General features: G+C 34.6%; 1 protein-coding gene across 1 annotated transcript in view; it reads left to right on the top strand.

The window, feature by feature from the left end:
* Positions 1–19,392, top strand: part of LOC142334180 (dipeptidyl peptidase 4-like) — a 399,200-nt gene that overhangs the window by 162,040 nt on the left and 217,768 nt on the right. The window contains exon 3 of the mRNA XM_075381991.1: positions 18,192–18,405. Within this exon, the coding sequence (XP_075238106.1) occupies positions 18,192–18,405 (214 nt within the window). The remainder of the gene's footprint in view (positions 1–18,191; positions 18,406–19,392) is intronic.

Genomic DNA, 19,392 nt, shown 5'->3' with positions numbered 1-19,392 from the left:
AACGAAATCTGTGAGAGGCTAAAACTATTGATCGCGTCAAAAAAGGCAGGTAATACCGCACATGATAATGAAATTGTATCGATAGTCGAGGAATTAAAAGACCGAGGACTAATAAAAGGAGAAGGCGCACTGTAAGCAAGTCATTTGAGATCATGCCAGTCAACAGGTTAGGACAGACAGAATTTGGTTCAAGAATCCCGTTTGGGATTACTGAAGAGGGTGATATCGACGCCCGCGAAAAAAAAATTTGCAATCTAGCATCAGCGGAATATTATGATGATGCTGTTAACATGGACGATTGCATATATTTAATCGAGCAATATGCCTCTGATCACGATTTTTTAGCGTGTGAAGAACAAACTCATTTTAAAGTGGTAGATTTCAAAGGAGCTCGTGCCAAAAACGCCGCTCATCCAGATGATGAAAACGATTTGGTGACCATGAGATATGTACGGTTCCTTATTCAACAGAAATTCGATGAGATCATCGCTAAAATAGAAAATATGATAGGAAAAGAAATAGAAAATCCTTTAAGAAGTAAAAATACTAATGACCCCATTGTTCGTCAGCGATTAGAGGAAAGTATTTCTCGATTGAAAAGCGAGGTTCAGAAAGATGCGGTAACTCAAACTGAAAAAGAATCTGATTTAAATACGGATGCATTGACCGAAGACTTTTAGTTGGGATAAAATGAAGAGCACGAACAAGTTTAACGTTAGTTGTAAAACAGGAAACGGATTGATAAGTTCGATCGAAAGTCTTCCGGGTAAAACTTTCGGTATTGCACGTAACGTAGTAGGAACAGTTCTCAATCGGGCTGTAGATCTTCTTCCTTTCGAGGCTCACATACCCGGTTACCAATATTGCGGACCCGGAACAAAACTAAAACAAAGATTGGAAAGAGGCGATCTTGGTATAAATCCACTCGATAAAGCTTGTAAGGCGCATGATATAGCGTATAGTATCTACAACGATTCTCGGCGAAGAGCACAAGCTGATAAAGAGTTAGCGGAAAGAGCTTGGCAAAGGGTATCCGCGCCCGATTCCAGCATTGCAGAGAAGGCTGCTGCGTGGGCTGTAACAAACGCTATGAAAATAAAGAGTAAATTCGGCGGAAGATTGAAGAAAGCTTCAGTCAGAGGTGTGCGAAAAAAAACTATAAGAAAAAAGGGGAAAGGTGCTTATCTTGAACCGTACCGATCTAAAACCGGATGCGGCGTAAAAAAACGCCGGTCTGCAGGTCGCAGTCGTCGTCGTCGTCGTCGTCGTCAAGGCAGAAAAAAGCATTAAATTTACTACGCAAACTCCCCATTCATCCTTTATCAGATGTGGAGTTAATACGGTTTGCGCGAAAAATTAATTTACCCCACTTCAGAGGTGTTTTCATGCGCGATACTTTACCAGCTAGAATAAATAAATTCGAATCGGGAATAGTGAACTTGGACAGTGTCCTCAATCCGGGTACGCATTGGGTTTGTTATAAAAAACGTAACGCGAACGTGTTTTATTTTGACAGTTACGGTAATTTACAGCCACCTAAAGAGCTAGTCCAATATCTTAAATCCAACAAAGAGAAAGTCAACATCCAGTATAATTTAGACCGCAGACAGGATTTTAATTCAGTTGTTTGCGGGCATCTATGTTTAAAGTTTCTGATATGTTCTGCCTAAACGGAAAATCTTCTATACTGTCTGCAGATTTTTTCCCTCCGATAGAACTCGGCGATGCCGCGTGGGAAATCGGCCTGATTGATTTTATGTCATATAATAACATTCAAAATGTAGAAAAAGAAAAAAATAATATGTTTTATTACGGTTACCATGGCAGTAAATCGATAAAGCTTCCGCCGGGGATGTATGAGATTGATGATTTGAAAGTTAAATTGAAACATGGGATGGGCAACTGCGATGAATCGAACGCGACTGACAATGATAAAGGTAAACAACGAAATCGCAATAAAAATGATGCAAAATGTTTGATTAAAATCTTAATCGAACCTACGACGATGCACTCGCGTTTATTTTGTACTGAAATAGTAGATTTTACAAAACCACATTCTATCCGTACTCTTTTGGGATTTGATGAAATGGTCCTACCAGCAAACTTCTGGCATACATCTCAGAAACCTGTTAGTATTTCATCTGTAAATGCAATACGTATAAGTTGTAACATCGCCCGCGGTTCATTTGTAGGCGGAGAAGAAGGTCATATCATTCACGAATTCTATCCCAGAGTTGGACGGGGATATAAGATAATTGAAGTACCGCACAGTGTCATTTATCTTCCGGTCAACACCAAGTCTATACGGAATATAACTGTGCACGTTTATAATCAAAATTCAGAACTGATAAGTTTCGGTGGTGAAGAAGTGACGGTGAGACTGCATTTAAGACGAAGAAACGATGGTGCTGATTTTCGTTGATAAAGCAGAATATAAATTCCCTCCCATAGTCCCGTTAACGACTAGTCAACCTGCGAAGCTTAAACGGCTAACACGAGAAAACGTACGATTTTTGGAATCTTTAGGTTTTAAAGTATTACAACAATGAGCGGACAGATAATAGACGTTGATACTGCGAACGCGGTATTTGATGAAAGCATTACGGGTAAAGAATTTCATACTCACTATCCTTATGCATCAACTACATTTAATAATAGTGATGAAATAAGAATTCCTGTCCAGCAACAGGATGTATACACGCTTCCGTGCGAAAGTTATTTACTCATCAACGGAACGTATAGTGATGCTAATGGAGTTTCAGATTCAACACTAAAACTATGCAACAATTTTGGCGCGTTTCTTTTCGATGAAATTCGTTATGAAATTGCAGGACAGGAGGTGGATAGGGTGAGAAATGTGGGGATAACTTCAACGATGAAAAATGCTCTATCACTGAGAAACTTCGAAAAAGATTCAATTTTTATGCATGGTTGGTCATCGGACGGTGTTGAAGATATCCAACCGGTCAACGGTGTATATATCGATGGTGAATCGGCAAAGTTTAAGGTATTACTTCCGCTGAAGATGCTCTTGGGCTTTTTTGAAGATTATAATAAGATACTGCTAAACGTTAAACAGGAACTCATTCTGCTTCGGGCTTCCACTAATAATAATGCTGTTGTCGTTCCAGCTGGAAAAACATTTACCTTCACAATAACGAAAATTAGTTGGAAAATACCATATGTTAACGTATCGGATGAAAAACGGTTATCACTTCTTAGACTGGTAGATAAGGATGAACCGATTTTGATGATGTTCCGAAAGTGGAACTTGTACGAATACCCAACTCTACCTATCAGTAAAGATGTAATTTGGACAGTTAAAACAACAACGCAGGTGGAAAAACCTCATTATGTTATCATTGGATTTCAAACATCGAGAAAAGGAGACGCAACAAAAAGAGCTTCGAATTTTGATACCATTTCACTTAATAACATACGCTTGTATCTGAATTCAGTATATTATCCTTATGAACACATTCAAGGAGATAGCATTATATTATACGAAATGTTTAAGAGTTTCTATAGATCTTATTATAACAGGAATTCAGCGGCTGCGTTAATTACCCCATCCAAGTACTATGCTATGCCATTAATCTTTATAGATTGTTCAAAACAAAACGATACTTTGAAAACTGGCGCGGTCGATATTAAAATCGAGATACAAACTTCTACCAACATTCCCGACAACACAACAGCCTATTGTTTGATGATAAGTGATTGCATAATGCAATATTCTCCTTTAACTGGCACAGTCAAAAACGTTTCCTAACCAGTTTAGTCTGTTAGTCGGTAAAGTCAACATGTCTGTCTTTATATCAGACTTTACTTTTTTTCGTTTACCCAACGCTGATGTCTACATTAAAGAATTAGTTTTAATTTCTTTGGATGGGCTCCGATTCGAGCAATATCTATTCAAGCCACCTTTTGACTACTATGATATTTCATCTCAAACTACAAGAGTTGCAATACAAAACTTTCAGAAACAAATCGGATTCAATTGGAATTCGGGTTTTATTGAACACTTGAGGTTATCAACCATTTTTGAAAATTTAGCACCAATGTGTACTATATATGTAAAGTGCAAAGAAAAGAAAAAAGTGTTAGAACAAATACTAAACAATAAACGGAATATAATAAAAGACCTTGACGGTTACGATTGTCCTCCGATCGATTTATTCGGTTCTTCAATAAATAAAGTATGCCCTTTTGGTGAAAAACATAATTGCGCTATGAAAAAGGCTATATGGTTACACATGTGGTGGAGTGAACAAAGTAAATTTTATTATATGTTGGAAACGGTGGGAAATGCTATAGAAAAAGCAAAAGAGTGTTATTTAAACAGTCCCGGACGTAACGTTCTACGTCACCTTCCTAAGCAGGTTATTATCGACCTTTACGGAAGGTATGTTCCGCCTAAAATTTATGAGGATCTACCCAACTACATGCAACAAGATCCAGACATCAAGATTCTTCAACTGTTTCCTGAAGATGAAAAAGACTGGAGTGAAGAATAATAAATTTTAATTTGAAATAAAATTGTATTTAAAATTTAACATCAAATAAAATATGTATTTGTATTTTGATTATTAAAGAACAATAAATAACTTAAAAAAGAAATAGTTGTTTTTATTTTAGGTTTAATTATCCCTTCTCCTCTAAACAATAAGATTTTGGAATGTATTTAAATGAAATGTTCCATTTGTTACGTTCAGTCTTTAAAACAGTGCAATAAGATGATTATCATATACTTCATAACGTTTTTTATCACAACAATTTCTATAAATGCAGATGAATTTGATTCTAATAAATTTCTATTGGACTATGGATATCTCATATAGGTAAGAAAGCAGGGTTGCGATGCTTTCAACTACATACTTTCAACTACTTTTCAACGTCCTCTATCCCGTAGATAGACGGGCATTATCGAATACAGCCGATTGTTTTTACGTGTTATGGTGGGTAGTGATTAAGAAAGGAAAAAAAAACAAACAAACATTCTCGTAAAAAAAAAAATTTATTGATATTTTTATACACAGAATACAAGTCTCTCTTTATTTTTGTTCGGAGTAATTTTTATAACATCCAACTTAATTTTTAGCTTATATTTTAAATCTTTATTTAAATCAATTATTTCTTTTTCCAGCCAGTAATTTGATAAATACAAAGAGTTGAAGTTTTCGAATTGTAATACGTATCTAAGTTTTTTTCTATAAACCACTTGTTTTATCCCTTTAATAATTAGTTCCGTTCCTTCTCGCAGTTCTTCTAGCCGAGAACATTCTGGAAGTTTAACTTTGGCTTTTATTTCCTGCATAGAAATGCTATTTACATTTTCCACATCCTCTTGCGTATACGTTGTCAACTCCTTTCCATATTCTTGTTGATCCTCTTTATAAAACTTTAAATTCTCGATTTTAGCAAACGAGTGTCCATTAAATGTAGTTATTCCGTTGGTTTTAAACTCTGCAAATGGCCTTTCTGTTGCTAGATGTACAATTTCTAGGCCGGCACACGTAGTTACAATATAGCCATGTTTTTTAAGCAGATCTGATTGGGTGTGCATGTTTATAAATATAATTTTTGAATATCCTCTTAAATAATAAACGCCTTTGAATCTTTCGTTTTCTAAAAGTACTCCTACATATGGATACTTTCCATTATTATTAACAGTAAATGCAAATATTTTATATTCCCCAGTCGGATTCAAATTTTTCCATGGATTTTGTTTAAAGTAATCCGTAAGCCTGGCTTTCGAATCTGCAATCACCAGTTCTTTCTCCAACAGCATTTTGTACTCTTCCTTTGCGGCAACTGTTTTTGTCAAATACTCTAGTTTTCTTTTTTTGATTTCCATTTCTTCCAACTCTAACTTTCGTTTCCTTGCACTTAACACATTAACTGTATTTAACGGCGCAATTTCTTTAATGGGGTATGGTGTGAGTTTATTTGATACATTCGTCCTTTTTCGTAAAACCTGTGGAATAATGTTACTTGTGTCTACCAATCCCAATCCACCAATATTTATATTTGGCGGTATCGTAGAGAATAATGTTTTTGATTGAGAAAAGAAAGTTTCTCCAGCTTTAATGTAGCACTTTTGTATAAAACTTACATTGTCTTCGTTCGAATCGTTGTTAACTATTTCGACATAATTGACAGGTAGATAATTAAAACTGTAGGCTGATAGTACGTAGTTTATAATCTTCTCTCGATCTTTATTATCTGGCAGTTCGATTTGTATGCCAGTCAACTTTCTTGTATTTTTATTACCCCAGTAGACAAACTGCAAAACACTGTTAAACACGACACAGCAACTGTTCTGCAAGTTATCCGTCAGTTTAGTCCACATAGAAGCAATTGGTACAGAGTACAGTGGTGCACCATTTAAATATTGTTTGTTAGCTTCTAGTACACTTAAACAATCTTCGAGAGGGTCAAACGCACTGTCCATTTTGTAATTGTATATTGTCGCTTCCAGTCTCGTAATACCATTTTCTTTAGCCAAAGACGACGTAAATGTTTCTCTTAGACGCATATCTGGACATTTGATAAAGTCTACAATATGATTTCCAATTTCTTTGTTTACCCCTGGGCTTGTGATTTGGCATATAAATTTGTTATATATCTTTACTCTAGAATTGGAGTTCATCCACGTTAAGCAATCTATCCCAACTGTTTTATCATTGTTCAGAATCACATTGCAGTCTTCTAGGTTCTCTCCTTGAACACAAAAGTTATGATTCGAAATTAAGTAATCACGCATCTCTCTCTTGTTGAAAACGCCGGCAAAATCTTGTGTTATATCCAAATCCATAAGGTAAAAATCGTCCAAACGTATCTGTTGCAATATCCCAGGAAGCTCGTCCAACAGAACGTCAACTTTAACGTCAGCCAGTTCCAATTTATACGGTATAGCTACTGGATTTTCATATCTTCTCGTAATCTTTTCCATTTCGTCTTTTCCAATGAGTTTTAAAATTTCTCTTGCCCTTGTCTTTCCGTTGTCGTGTAGATAAAATGGTAGTTTTGCCTTGACACCGTGTCTGGCAGAGATGAACTTGGAGAATTTACCACGTAAATAGCTGTTAAAAGCGCCACACATCTCTTTCTTCAGCATTACGGACCTTCGCTTCTCTAATTGATTTTGACAGTCTGCTTGATCACATATTTTAACTACCATAATGTTGTCACAAAATGGCTCCGTAATCGGTGTAAGCAGATTAAAATTTTTCTTCGTAAGCAATGTCTCATTTTCCGTGTAATTGATATTGCCTATATCAGTAATCAGATTGTCCATGTTTTCTAATAGTAACCACAGACCGAAGCGTTCATCGGTTGGCTTCATTTTATTCCCTAAAAGCTGGGAAGAGCTATACACTTTAGAAGAAGGCATATTTTCACTTTCGACTATCCAGAAGTAACGGTCGGCTACAGCTGATGGTGCAGATGAACTGTTCACTTCGAATGCAGAAGCGCAAATGAAATTATGATCGATTGCAAGCCTATATATAGCAATCAGACGACTTAGACGTCTGTGAGAAGTTTTAAATAGGAAATAACTACCGGATTAAAAGCAGTACAGCTAACGGCTTAAAGCTAGAACAAACTCCCGCACCAATCCAATTTACTCGTTTTTTATATAGGTTGTTGGGATCAAACAAGCGCAGTGATGGACGGACGCCGTAAAATCATAAAATTGCGTGTAGGCTTCCGCATATGCGAGTGGGTACGCTAGCTAGTATTTTACGCTAGTAAAATCATAAAAATCTGCTGAAAATCTGCTGTAGTGGTCCGCTAGCGTACCCACTAGCATATGCGGAAGCGGACCACTTCTCCAAGTTCATCTCTGCCAGACACGGTGTCAAGGCAAAACTACCATTTTATCTACACGACAACGGAAAGACAAGGGCAAGAGAAATTTTAAAACTCATTGGAAAAGACGAAATGGAAAAGATTACGAGAAGATATGAAAATCCAGTAGCTATACCGTATAAATTGGAACTGGCTGACGTTAAAGTTGACGTTCTGTTGGACGAGCTTCCTGGGATATTGCAACAGATACGTTTGGACGATTTTTACCTTATGGATTTGGATATAACACAAGATTTTGCCGGCGTTTTCAACAAGAGAGAGATGCGTGATTACTTAATTTCGAATCATAACTTTTGTGTTCAAGGAGAGAACCTAGAAGACTGCAATGTGATTCTGAACAATGATAAAACAGTTGGGATAGATTGCTTAACGTGGATGAACTCCAATTCTAGAGTAAAGATATATAACAAATTTATATGCCAAATCACAAGTCCAGGGGTAAACAAAGAAATTGGAAATCATATTGTAGACTTTATCAAATGTCCAGATATGCGTCTAAGAGAAACATTTACGTCGTCTTTGGCTAAAGAAAATGGTATTACGAGACTGGAAGCGACAATATACAATTACAAAATGGACAGTGCGTTTGACCCTCTCGAAGATTGTTTAAGTGTACTAGAAGCTAACAAACAACATTTAAATGGTGCACCACTGTACTCTGTACCAATTGCTTCTATGTGGACTAAACTGACGGATAACTTGCAGAACAGTTGCTGTGTCGTGTTTAACAGTGTTTTGCAGTTTGTCTACTGGGGTAATAAAAATACAAGAAAGTTGACTGGCATACAAATCGAACTGCCAGATAATAAAGATCGAGAGAAGATTATAAACTACGTACTATCAGCCTACAGTTTTAATTATCTACCTGTCAATTATGTCGAAATAGTTAACAACGATTCGAACGAAGACAATGTAAGTTTTATACAAAAGTGCTACATTAAAGCTGGAGAAACTTTCTTTTCTCAATCAAAAACATTATTCTCTACGATACCGCCAAATATAAATATTGGTGGATTGGGATTGGTAGACACAAGTAACATTATTCCACAGGTTTTACGAAAAAGGACGAATGTATCAAATAAACTCACACCATACCCCATTAAAGAAATTGCGCCGTTAAATACAGTTAATGTGTTAAGTGCAAGGAAACGAAAGTTAGAGTTGGAAGAAATGGAAATCAAAAAAAGAAAACTAGAGTATTTGACAAAAACAGTTGCCGCAAAGGAAGAGTACAAAATGCTGTTGGAGAAAGAACGGGTGATTGCAGATTCGAAAGCCAGGCTTACGGATTACTTTAAACAAAATCCATGGAAAAATTTGAATCCGACTGGGGAATATAAAATATTTGCATTTACTGTTAATAATAATGGAAAGTATCCATATGTAGGAGTACTTTTAGAAAACGAAAGATTCAAAGGCGTTTATTATTTAAGAGGATATTCAAAAATTATATTTATAAACATGCACACCCAATCAGATCTGCTTAAAAAACATGGCTATATTGTAACTACGTGTGCCGGCCTAGAAATTGTACATCTAGCAACAGAAAGGCCATTTGCAGAGTTTAAAACCAACGGAATAACTACATTTAATGGACACTCGTTTGCTAAAATCGAGAATTTAAAGTTTTATAAAGAGGATCAACAAGAATATGGAAAGGAGTTGACAACGTATACGCAAGAGGATGTGGAAAATGTAAATAGCATTTCTATGCAGGAAATAAAAGCCAAAGTTAAACTTCCAGAATGTTCTCGGCTAGAAGAACTGCGAGAAGGAACGGAACTAATTATTAAAGGGATAAAACAAGTGGTTTATAGAAAAAAACTTAGATACGTATTACAATTCGAAAACTTCAACTCTTTGTATTTATCAAATTACTGGCTGGAAAAAGAAATAATTGATTTAAATAAAGATTTAAAATATAAGCTAAAAATTAAGTTGGATGTTATAAAAATTACTCCGAACAAAAATAAAGAGAGACTTGTATTCTGTGTATAAAAATATCAATAAATTTTTTTTTTACGAGAATGTTTGTTTGTTTTTTTTCCTTTCTTAATCACTACCCACCATAACACGTAAAAACAATCGGCTGTATTCGATAATGCCCGTCTATCTACGGGATAGAGGACGTTGAAAAGTAGTTGAAAGTATGTAGTTGAAAGCATCGCAACCCTGCTTTCTTACCTATATGATAAAGATGATAATATAATAGTAGCAGCAAAACGTAACAGTAACAGCAAAACGTAGTATGAATCCGTTAAATTTTTGGCGGGTATTTATATGTATCGGCTATCATTATCATTGAGATAACTTTGAAAATAACAATGCTATCACCAATTGACGCAAATGCATTATCGGTTGACTTTCAAACTAGTAAACAAGGTTAATGCAAAGTCAGCAAGCACGTGTACATTTTTTTATGCCGAAGTAAGCACATTTTTTTTTTTTTTTTTTTTTTTTTTTGACGTCAGTTTTTTTTTTTTTTTTTTTTTTTTTGACGTCAGTTTTTTTTTTTTTTTTTTTTTTTGATGACGTCAGAGTTTTTTTTTTTTTTTTTTTTGACGTCAGTTTTTTTTTTTTTTTTTTTTTTTGATGACGTCAGAGGGGGGGATTTTTTTTTTTTTTTGATGACGTCAGAGTTTTTTTTTTTTTTTTGATGGCGCCAGAGTTTTTTTTTTTTTTTTTTTTCGGGTCAAAGGCCAATTTTTTTTTTTTTTGGGGTCAAAGGTCAATTTTTTTTTTTTCCCCGGGTCAAAGGTCAATTTTTTTTTTTCGGGTCAAAGGTCAATTTTTTTTTGATGACGTCAGAGGGGGGGTGATGACGTCATTGATTTTTTTTGATGACGTCATTGATGACGCTTGTCCCAGAACCGGCATTTTTACACTACTCACGTGTAATTCTGCGGGCCTGCTCGGTGGACGAATGACCACTGAAGTCAAACTGGCGATCAGAAATAACGTTATTCCTCTCTAAGACTGGCCATAATCTTTGAAGGAGCAAAAGATCTTTGAATCTTTGAAAGGATAGGTAGCAAGCTTATAGGCTTGTACAAAAACACGTCATTTACGGGTATATTTGGCTTCAAAACCATAGTCACATTCCAAGGAAGACAATGTGGTCCGAATAATCGCATTGAGCAGATGGATTATATAAAATAATTCCGAAGATGGTAATATTCACAACATATAAAAACTCACCAATTAAAATCCTGGGGCCTTCCTCGAGCACTTTAATCTAACAATTTCTCGCGATACTTCAGTAGCCGTAACGGGGCTCAAAGTAAGCATAGAGGAAGCAGGTTTTCCAGGAACCTGAACTCATCAGCAACATCCAAATCGTGTTGCTTGAACATATTGCGTAAGTGTGCGGTTAACATTCCCTTGTTTTGGGCTGTCACTGCAAGCCCATCCATAAAGACGACCTTATACATAAGGATGGCACTGGCGGCCTTTTGAAACTTCTTGTAGCCTTCCACAACCCATGTTCATCTTCAACAGGGGGATATCACTTTCATATTACTTCAAAAATTTTGATTTCTGACTGTCTTCAACAACCTCTTAAGTTGGCATGCAGACCTGTTAAAACAGTTCTGTTCTTAGGATTCCTGTAGTGCTCCCATCTCCTTCGAATTCTCCTTTCTACCGCAATGAGTATTATCACATCCATGGTAAAATTCCTTTCTTCTCTGGCTTCGTCCATCTCCACCGTTGTGGAGCGCCATGTTACCTACGGTATAAAAAATGCCCATCGTAGCACTGCGTCATCAATTTCATCTGCAGCCTCATCTGTTTGTCATTTGGCAGTTTCTGCTCAATCTCCGTCCAGTAAAAAACTCAGATACAAGAGTTGCCGGCAAGCGGGAACTTACTCATATGTTGGATACATCCGTGAGCCAGTAGGACAGTTCCGAGCCAGAGAAAGTGTTGAGCCGTAACCTTGTAACACACTTCTTTAGTACTCTATCACGGGAAGATATTACTCTAGAGCCCCAGTAGTCATACTTTGCATTCCAATCACCTGCTTAAATGAAGCGGTGACCCAAGGAATGGAAATACTCAGAGAACATTTCTTTTGTTATCACTTGGCTAAGGGGCAGTATATCGCAGAGAGCATCAGTGATTCAATCCAATCTGTCAACTCAAGTGAAGTCGCTTAGATATGGTTGGTCCCAAATGAGGGGAGCAGAATATGCTAGATCCCATTTCTGATTAGCAACGCATTCCTTCGTACGCCCTGTCGTGGTTGGTCAAGAATACGGAATAGCAACGAATTCTAAAATAGTTGCCGTCGGTGAGATATGTCTCAGAGATAAGAATAACGTCAAACCTCTCAGTCAGAGCCTCTTATTATTCTTTTCTATTCTAATTGTTATCTTTGTGTCACGTTGCAATCCGCAGACTACTCGCCATCAGCAGATTTTGGTGACCAACTTCGTTAGCAAATCTCATGAGGTTCCCAATTTGCTGCTTCAAAAACTCGATGTTCGTTGTCAACTTACCAAGCTTATCCAATGTAGGCGAATTCTGAAGTTTTTCACTGACCAACACGTTAGCAAATGATCGTGGGTGACATTGCGATGCGAACCAGGATCATTAGCTCGGTAGCCATTTGTGCTATCATTCACGTGCCCAGTTTATATATCCCTCAATTGGGGGAAGTTATTATCCATCTCGGAGGAGCCGCCTTGCGCGTCCATAGAGATTCCAGGAGGCTTAATAGCCGGGGTAATGTGTACTCCCTTCTGCTTACCATCTAAGATCTCTATAAACTTTGTAACCCTTGTAATTCGCAAGGTGATATGAGGTGAACAATGCACAGTTTCTGGGAGTACTTCTGACGTCTTTATGGCAGTCGGCAGCCCTATGCTTGCCCAAAAATTTAACACAGCGGTTCAGCCTCATGCAGTTTTTTTTTGCTGTGCCCATATTGTTGGCACCGCATGCTTTGGACAATCCTAGGTGTCTTAGTTTACCTAGTAGGTTAATAATTCCTCAAACCTAACGATCCAGTTAGCTAAATATTTCAGATTGAATATCTACTGCTATTGTCCGTTGGCTCCAAATTAATAAAGTCGGTATCGGCTCTTGTTGTTTAGTGACGGGCATAAATAATGCTCAGTACTCTACGGTCTTGATTCTCAATCTCTTTTGTTATAATATCGAGAAAAACCGAGTAATACATTTTCAATAACACTACCTTAAATACTTTTAAATCCTTCCTTTAAGACATACCTTCCTAGTGAAGGTATGACTTAGGAGATTCAATTCTATAAGTAGCTGAATTATTCTATTCGTTTACAGCAGTCAGTGTCCTTGGGGTTAAAAATGAGCTGTTACTCTCGAGAGGATAGTAACAGACATACAATTAATCATTCATACTCCAAAGTCCGACCCTGGTTACGACTGTTTCCAATAGTACCTACAGTTTCATTATATCCGTAATACCATATAAGACTTTCAGCGATGGCCGCACATCCTCTCTTTGTTCAGCCGGCTCTGCGGTCTCATCCATGGTGAGAGATTCAAAGTGGTTAGAAAGTGACAATCTGTTATCAGCAGACAGAGAAACAGCATATGACGCCTGCGGCGTACGTAACGTCGGCACAGTTTGCCATGGTACGCTATGCGGTTGGGAGTTCATCACTTTGCATTCCACTTCGCTGCTCGAGATGTCGCTCACGTCATCAACAAGTACGTCTCTGATCAACTTGCGACAGGGTAGCCTTCCGGGGACCCCTGTTTGAAGTACTCATCCGCCCTCGCTTTCTGTTTTTGTTTTGAGAGACATTATTTACAAGCGCCTCACTATCATCGTCAAGAATAGCAACCAGCTGCTCCATAACAGCTCTAGAAAGCAGGTTATCAGACTGCTCTCTTTGCCAGTCAATAACAACTCACTATAATTACAGAAAAATAGAAAGAAAAACTTATCCGTGCCATAACATTTGAAGAGACCTTCACACCTTCACTTTTAACTGACGTACCATTCAAAATTATTCACAAAAAAATATTGGCACTATTAAACAAACTTCTATTACAAAATAAAGCAAATGAAATTATTTCTTATAACGATATTATACACAGCTTTATAAGTACAACCACTAATTATAAAAATAGTGATTTCTGTATTGACTTGCTATCGACTTGCTATTAATTCGGTCTTTGTGTCATACTAGAAAAGTCTCATCCTCTTATCACCTGCAGCTAGCTGTACCTATCCTTCAACCCAAAAAAAGTAAATAACTAATGAAACTAACAAGGAAAATAGCTTTAATAACAATATTTTATCTAGCAATATTTTTTCGAAATAAATTTTTACTATAATGTAATGTCATTGATTGTATAATGTAAAATAAATAAAAGTAGATATTAATCAACAGAATAATTAGAGAAGATTGAAGTGTTTGTTTATTATGTGTAGTTTTTTTATTTATTAAAACTTTTGTGTCATATAATCATGATTATAGAGGAGCAAAAGATAAGTTAAATGGATTTTTTTTTTCAAGTATTTCAAATACAGTTGACTTTTAGTCAAAAATTTCAATCACGTTTTTTTTTAATATCGGTAGTAATAACAATAATTCTCATTTTATTTAATTTGTTTTTTTTATTACAATGAACATCGACTACTGTGGTCGTTAACTCTCTTGTAACAAGCTAGAACATTTCTACTCTCTTTAAAATAAGCTACTAAGTCAAAAGGCCAGTCTTGTCAAACAGATAAGCTGGATATAACCACAGGTTTGCCGCACATCCAGTTAACTGAAAATACCAAAATTGAGTAAATGTCATCATCTTTTTACGGAAATCAGAGCCGACTCAAAAAAATTCCAATCATACTTGGGAATGACGCCGGTAAAAGTTTCTTATTAAAATTTTTGATTTGCTCAAACCAAAGTTGAACAAATTAAAATAAGCGAAATATTCTTTACATATAGTAATTTGAATGTCAATTCTGCTACTGGTAAAGAAAAATTTAATTGAAAAGTATAATGTGGAAGAATACCCTTACACAAACCATTCACAGACCTGGATTCAGGTTAACCGGTAATGTAAAATCAAACTAGTTGATATTCGTAGTCATCAAGCTAGACCTCCACAAACCATGAGCTGCACATACCCCGCGACTTGCTCACTATATTCATTAGTTATAATGATGATGATTTAAAAAGATAATGATGATTCACAATAACAAGACCAATTACGCTGCAGCACACAATAAGAGCCTAAAAAAATTAAATAAATAGTAAAAAATTAATAAATTTGATTTCATCTGAATTTTTCGTTAATGGACTTATTTTTGTGGTTGTAAAATGAAATTGATGAATAGGTAGAAAGTCAGTTTTATTATTTTAATTAGATTTCCTTCAATTAAATCAATTTTACTCTTAAAAGTAAATTGCCTCTAATAAATATTTTATAATTCATAAAATTATCTTGCTATACTCGATTTTTTTTTAAATGACTGATCAGTATAATCCATTAACTGTTATCAGTTTCCTTTATTCCAATACCTCAGTATAGAAATTAATGATTAATCAGTAAATAGATTGATTATTCAACTGTAACTTATTAATAAGTAAACAGTTCGTGATTGATCAACTAAGCTTAACTGTTGAAAAAAACAGAAATTAATTTTTTCGTTGATAGCTAATCGCTCAAGACACGAACGGCTGGCTATAAGCGCATAAGATAACTTCTGCCAGAAGTGCTTGGTTAGTATGGAGGAATATTTCAGTATATTGTAATTTCTAAGAATTTTGTTATATTTCGATAAATATTGTAATTCTATTTTCTTTATATGATACTTCGTTATATGGTTTTATTGGGATTACGGAATAAATATATATACGAATATACTGAATTGAATTTTACATTAAAAGGAGAAACTAAAAAAGATTAAGATTTTTCAACAATAACAATTTTTTCAAACACATCTATAATATAATGAAATATAAATAAAATAATTTTATTTTGTCATCTACAATCATGATAACATAAAAATTTAATACCTTAAGAATTAATTATCTTTTTTTTTTCAAACATCCGTACTTATGTATTAATGGAGACCACTAATTATTCCCTCACACATACTATAGTTATTTTCATTATGTTTATATATATAATTTGACCAAATATACATACTTTAGAAGCACAGTCTAGTGTTATTTATCCGCTTCGTAAACTTTTATTCTATACCTTCCAACCTTCCACTACCATACAGTGGTCGCAAATCTTTTGAGAGGGAAGTTGCAACGCTGAAAAACACTTCATTTTCATCTAGTTGTTCCAACACATAACAATTACAATTTTATACCGTTGTTTGCAGCGTTTAATTGATGTCACTCTTCGTTCCAGGTGTAAATGAAGTGTACAGCATTTATAAATATAATAAATAATATTCCAAACCATTTCCCGATGTTATGGTTTATTTTTGTACGGAAAGATAGCAATTACTTATATTCTATGTTTGCAACCTGTTTTATAAAGAAATTTTTGAGGTCATAATAATAAACATAGTAATTTTTAAATAAATTGATTTTATCTACTTCAATGTAGGATGTAAAAGAAGTAACTTGTAGGGTCGCACAGCTCGTTTCGCTCGTTCCCTATAGCCAAAGGGCTCCGCCTCCTGGATTCCAGTGTTCATTTCCCTCATGGTTGTGAGAATAATACTGATAAATAAAAATTAAAGTATTCAGGCTTTATAGAAACCTGAAATAGAAAGTAAATTACAAAAGATAGGATAGTAGTAACTATTGTAACTAAAGTACACACACCTTTGGCAAGAAAAATTCCTAACTTATTTCTCTTTCCATGGTGACAGAAATATAATAATGAAGTAAAAGGATTAATTTTTTCCTTTTATGGATATCTTTAATTCATAACATCACCCCTAAAGGGGCTAGGACCTCCATCTATGGCTTAAAACCCTCACTGGGATAACTCGAATATATCCTCCAAATTTGAAAGCAGTTGTTCTGTTGGTTCAACATGATGCGAAAACGAACAAACAAACAAATTTTTGGCTTTATATGTAAGATATCAAACCTTATATAAAATAAGGTTAGGCAACCTCTACCTACCAAAAATTGTTTACCTACCGGAAATACAAAAATGAAATCTCACGTTGTCAATTTAGTTATATTAAAAGATAGATCAGACAGTTACTGGTACGTAATAACATATCAGTAAATCGGGTGAGGTAAGCAGTTAACATGATTTTGCTAAAAGTTTGGGTCAGACCTTTTTTCCCCATCAGCTAGAAAGTAATATTTAAACTATTAAAATAAAAATATATGGCTTAATTGTGAGTTACCATTTGGTTTTTCGTAATGTAACAGTAATAATTTCATTTTATTTCTATAACTTCTAGCATAATTCGGTTTCCCCTAGGTTCCCGAAAAAAAGGATCGACAAATATTTCTCTAAAACTTCAACTGATACTGAAACAACACCCAAAAAGTAACCTTTTTTTTATAGCACGCAAATTTACAAAAAATTAGATATACCGTTCATAGTGCTTATCCAGTAAGGCACGTAAATAAACATTCATTGTTATTTTAGACATGTATATATTATTTCGGAACTGTACCTTAACTTTTCCACAACCACTGCTGATATACTTTGACTACAAGAAATTGTCAGCTGTCTCTGGATTTCAGTTCGCCAATATTTTTTCGAAACAATTTTACTACCTTATACGACAAAAATTATGCATTAGAATCAAATTGAATAGATAATAGCAAATAATGTAATTGCATTACTAATAACTAGAAGATTGTAGTATATATAATGGAGACGTAATATATCTACTATACTAGAATATTGTACTCGATACTATTGCTGAAGAATTAGTGAACCGTAACCAGAATAAGTTACTGGTACAATATTTGAAAAATTAAAAAGAATCTTATGGCCTTGTTAGTTTGTAAGAATATTGCAAAATTCATCAGCAGACAGGGAGCTTTTCAATTAGATTAAAATATTGTAACCTGATGGCCTCACCTTTTTTTGACGAATTGGACTGGTCTAATGAACTGAACTCCGCATAACATTGACTCTTCCAAGCTCTTAAAAACTGTAAGATTCTTCTTACGTTAGTTATATGTAAAAGTAATTTTTATTTTCCCTGCAATTGCCACTACCCTTCTACAATAATACTTCGTTAGTATACCCAATGGCAAGTACACTATTTCTCATAGTTTTATGCAATATTTGTGAGAGATATAAAAACTTTACATTCGTTTTCGTAGTCGTAATATGTACTTTTATTTTAATTTGTTTTTTAAGTTTATTTGTTTTATTTTTTACAGGAATTGGTGGCGGTTACACCAAATGAGAGGAACTGGCGTGGTATGCTAATAGCTTTATTAGTTATATTAGCAGTTCTGGGTCTCATTCTCTTCTCAATAATTCTGCTTTCACCGCCTGATGAAGGGCCTCGTGTTCAAGGTACGAAATTTACGTTAGAACATGTGACGGAAGGATTGTTTAAAGTGCCATCTCTTAACGGATCCTGGGTTACAGGTAATTACATATATTTTATTCTTCTTTGATTTTATTTATTAGTAAAACGTTAACTTTAGTAATAACTTTTATATTGTTGTATATTACGATGTATTTTAAGACCCATCACTTATTAAAACTTGTGTGTGTGTGTGTTAAAATTTTGAAAATAATATTTGAAAATTTTTTCATAAGTGAAGAATAATTTTAACAATATGCATACAAAAATATCACTAAAGATAATGTTAAACTATATCTTGCTTGGTCGCAATCCCCAAAAAAAATTAATTTTACTTCTTCTTATTGTTTTATTCAAAATGCATTCCCAAAACATCATTTTATTTGTCTTATGAAATTGATCAATGTTTTGTGATTCCCCACAACAACGAAATGCTGCTTTTGGCAACCAGTCGTTTCAATACTCTATTCGAAATTAGTTCTTCCTTATCTCGATTTTTTGAATATTTATTTTACTTCCTTATTTCAATTCTTTGGATTAAATTTATAATGGCAGAATTATTAAATTCTACAAACTACATTAACTGTATCTTTTAATAGTGTTGATTTTAAATTTTTACTGAATAACTTCTAAAATATATTTATTTAGAAAAAGTGAGGAATAAAACTTCTAAATTTTCAACAGTATATAATAATTTTTGTAGAGGTATTTTCAAGCCTAGTAGGAAAGAATTGTGATCATTTAGCTTTATGGAGATCGAATTCGACATTTTGATATCGATTTCATGAAAGAAAAGCTAATCTTTGAAAAAAATGAAAATATGTTGAATGATTGAATCTCAAAATTTGAATTTTATATCGAATCAATAATTTTTTTTGCTTTCTGAGGTATTTTTGTACTTCTCCACAGTTTATTTATAAGAACTTTTAGGGATTACGGGGAAAAATTACACGTAGTAAGATTTACTCAGATTTTATATCAATTTGTCGTACACAAAAGTGTCAGAAGTTTGATAAGTACGAAAGATCTAATACTGTAGTATAAACTTT

Source organism: Lycorma delicatula, chromosome 1 (genome assembly GCF_047948215.1).
Source record: "Lycorma delicatula isolate Av1 chromosome 1, ASM4794821v1, whole genome shotgun sequence".
NCBI lineage: Eukaryota > Metazoa > Arthropoda > Insecta > Hemiptera > Fulgoridae > Lycorma > Lycorma delicatula.
The sequence above is the reverse complement of the archived record's forward strand: the minus strand, read 5'-3'. Positions and strand labels throughout refer to the sequence as shown.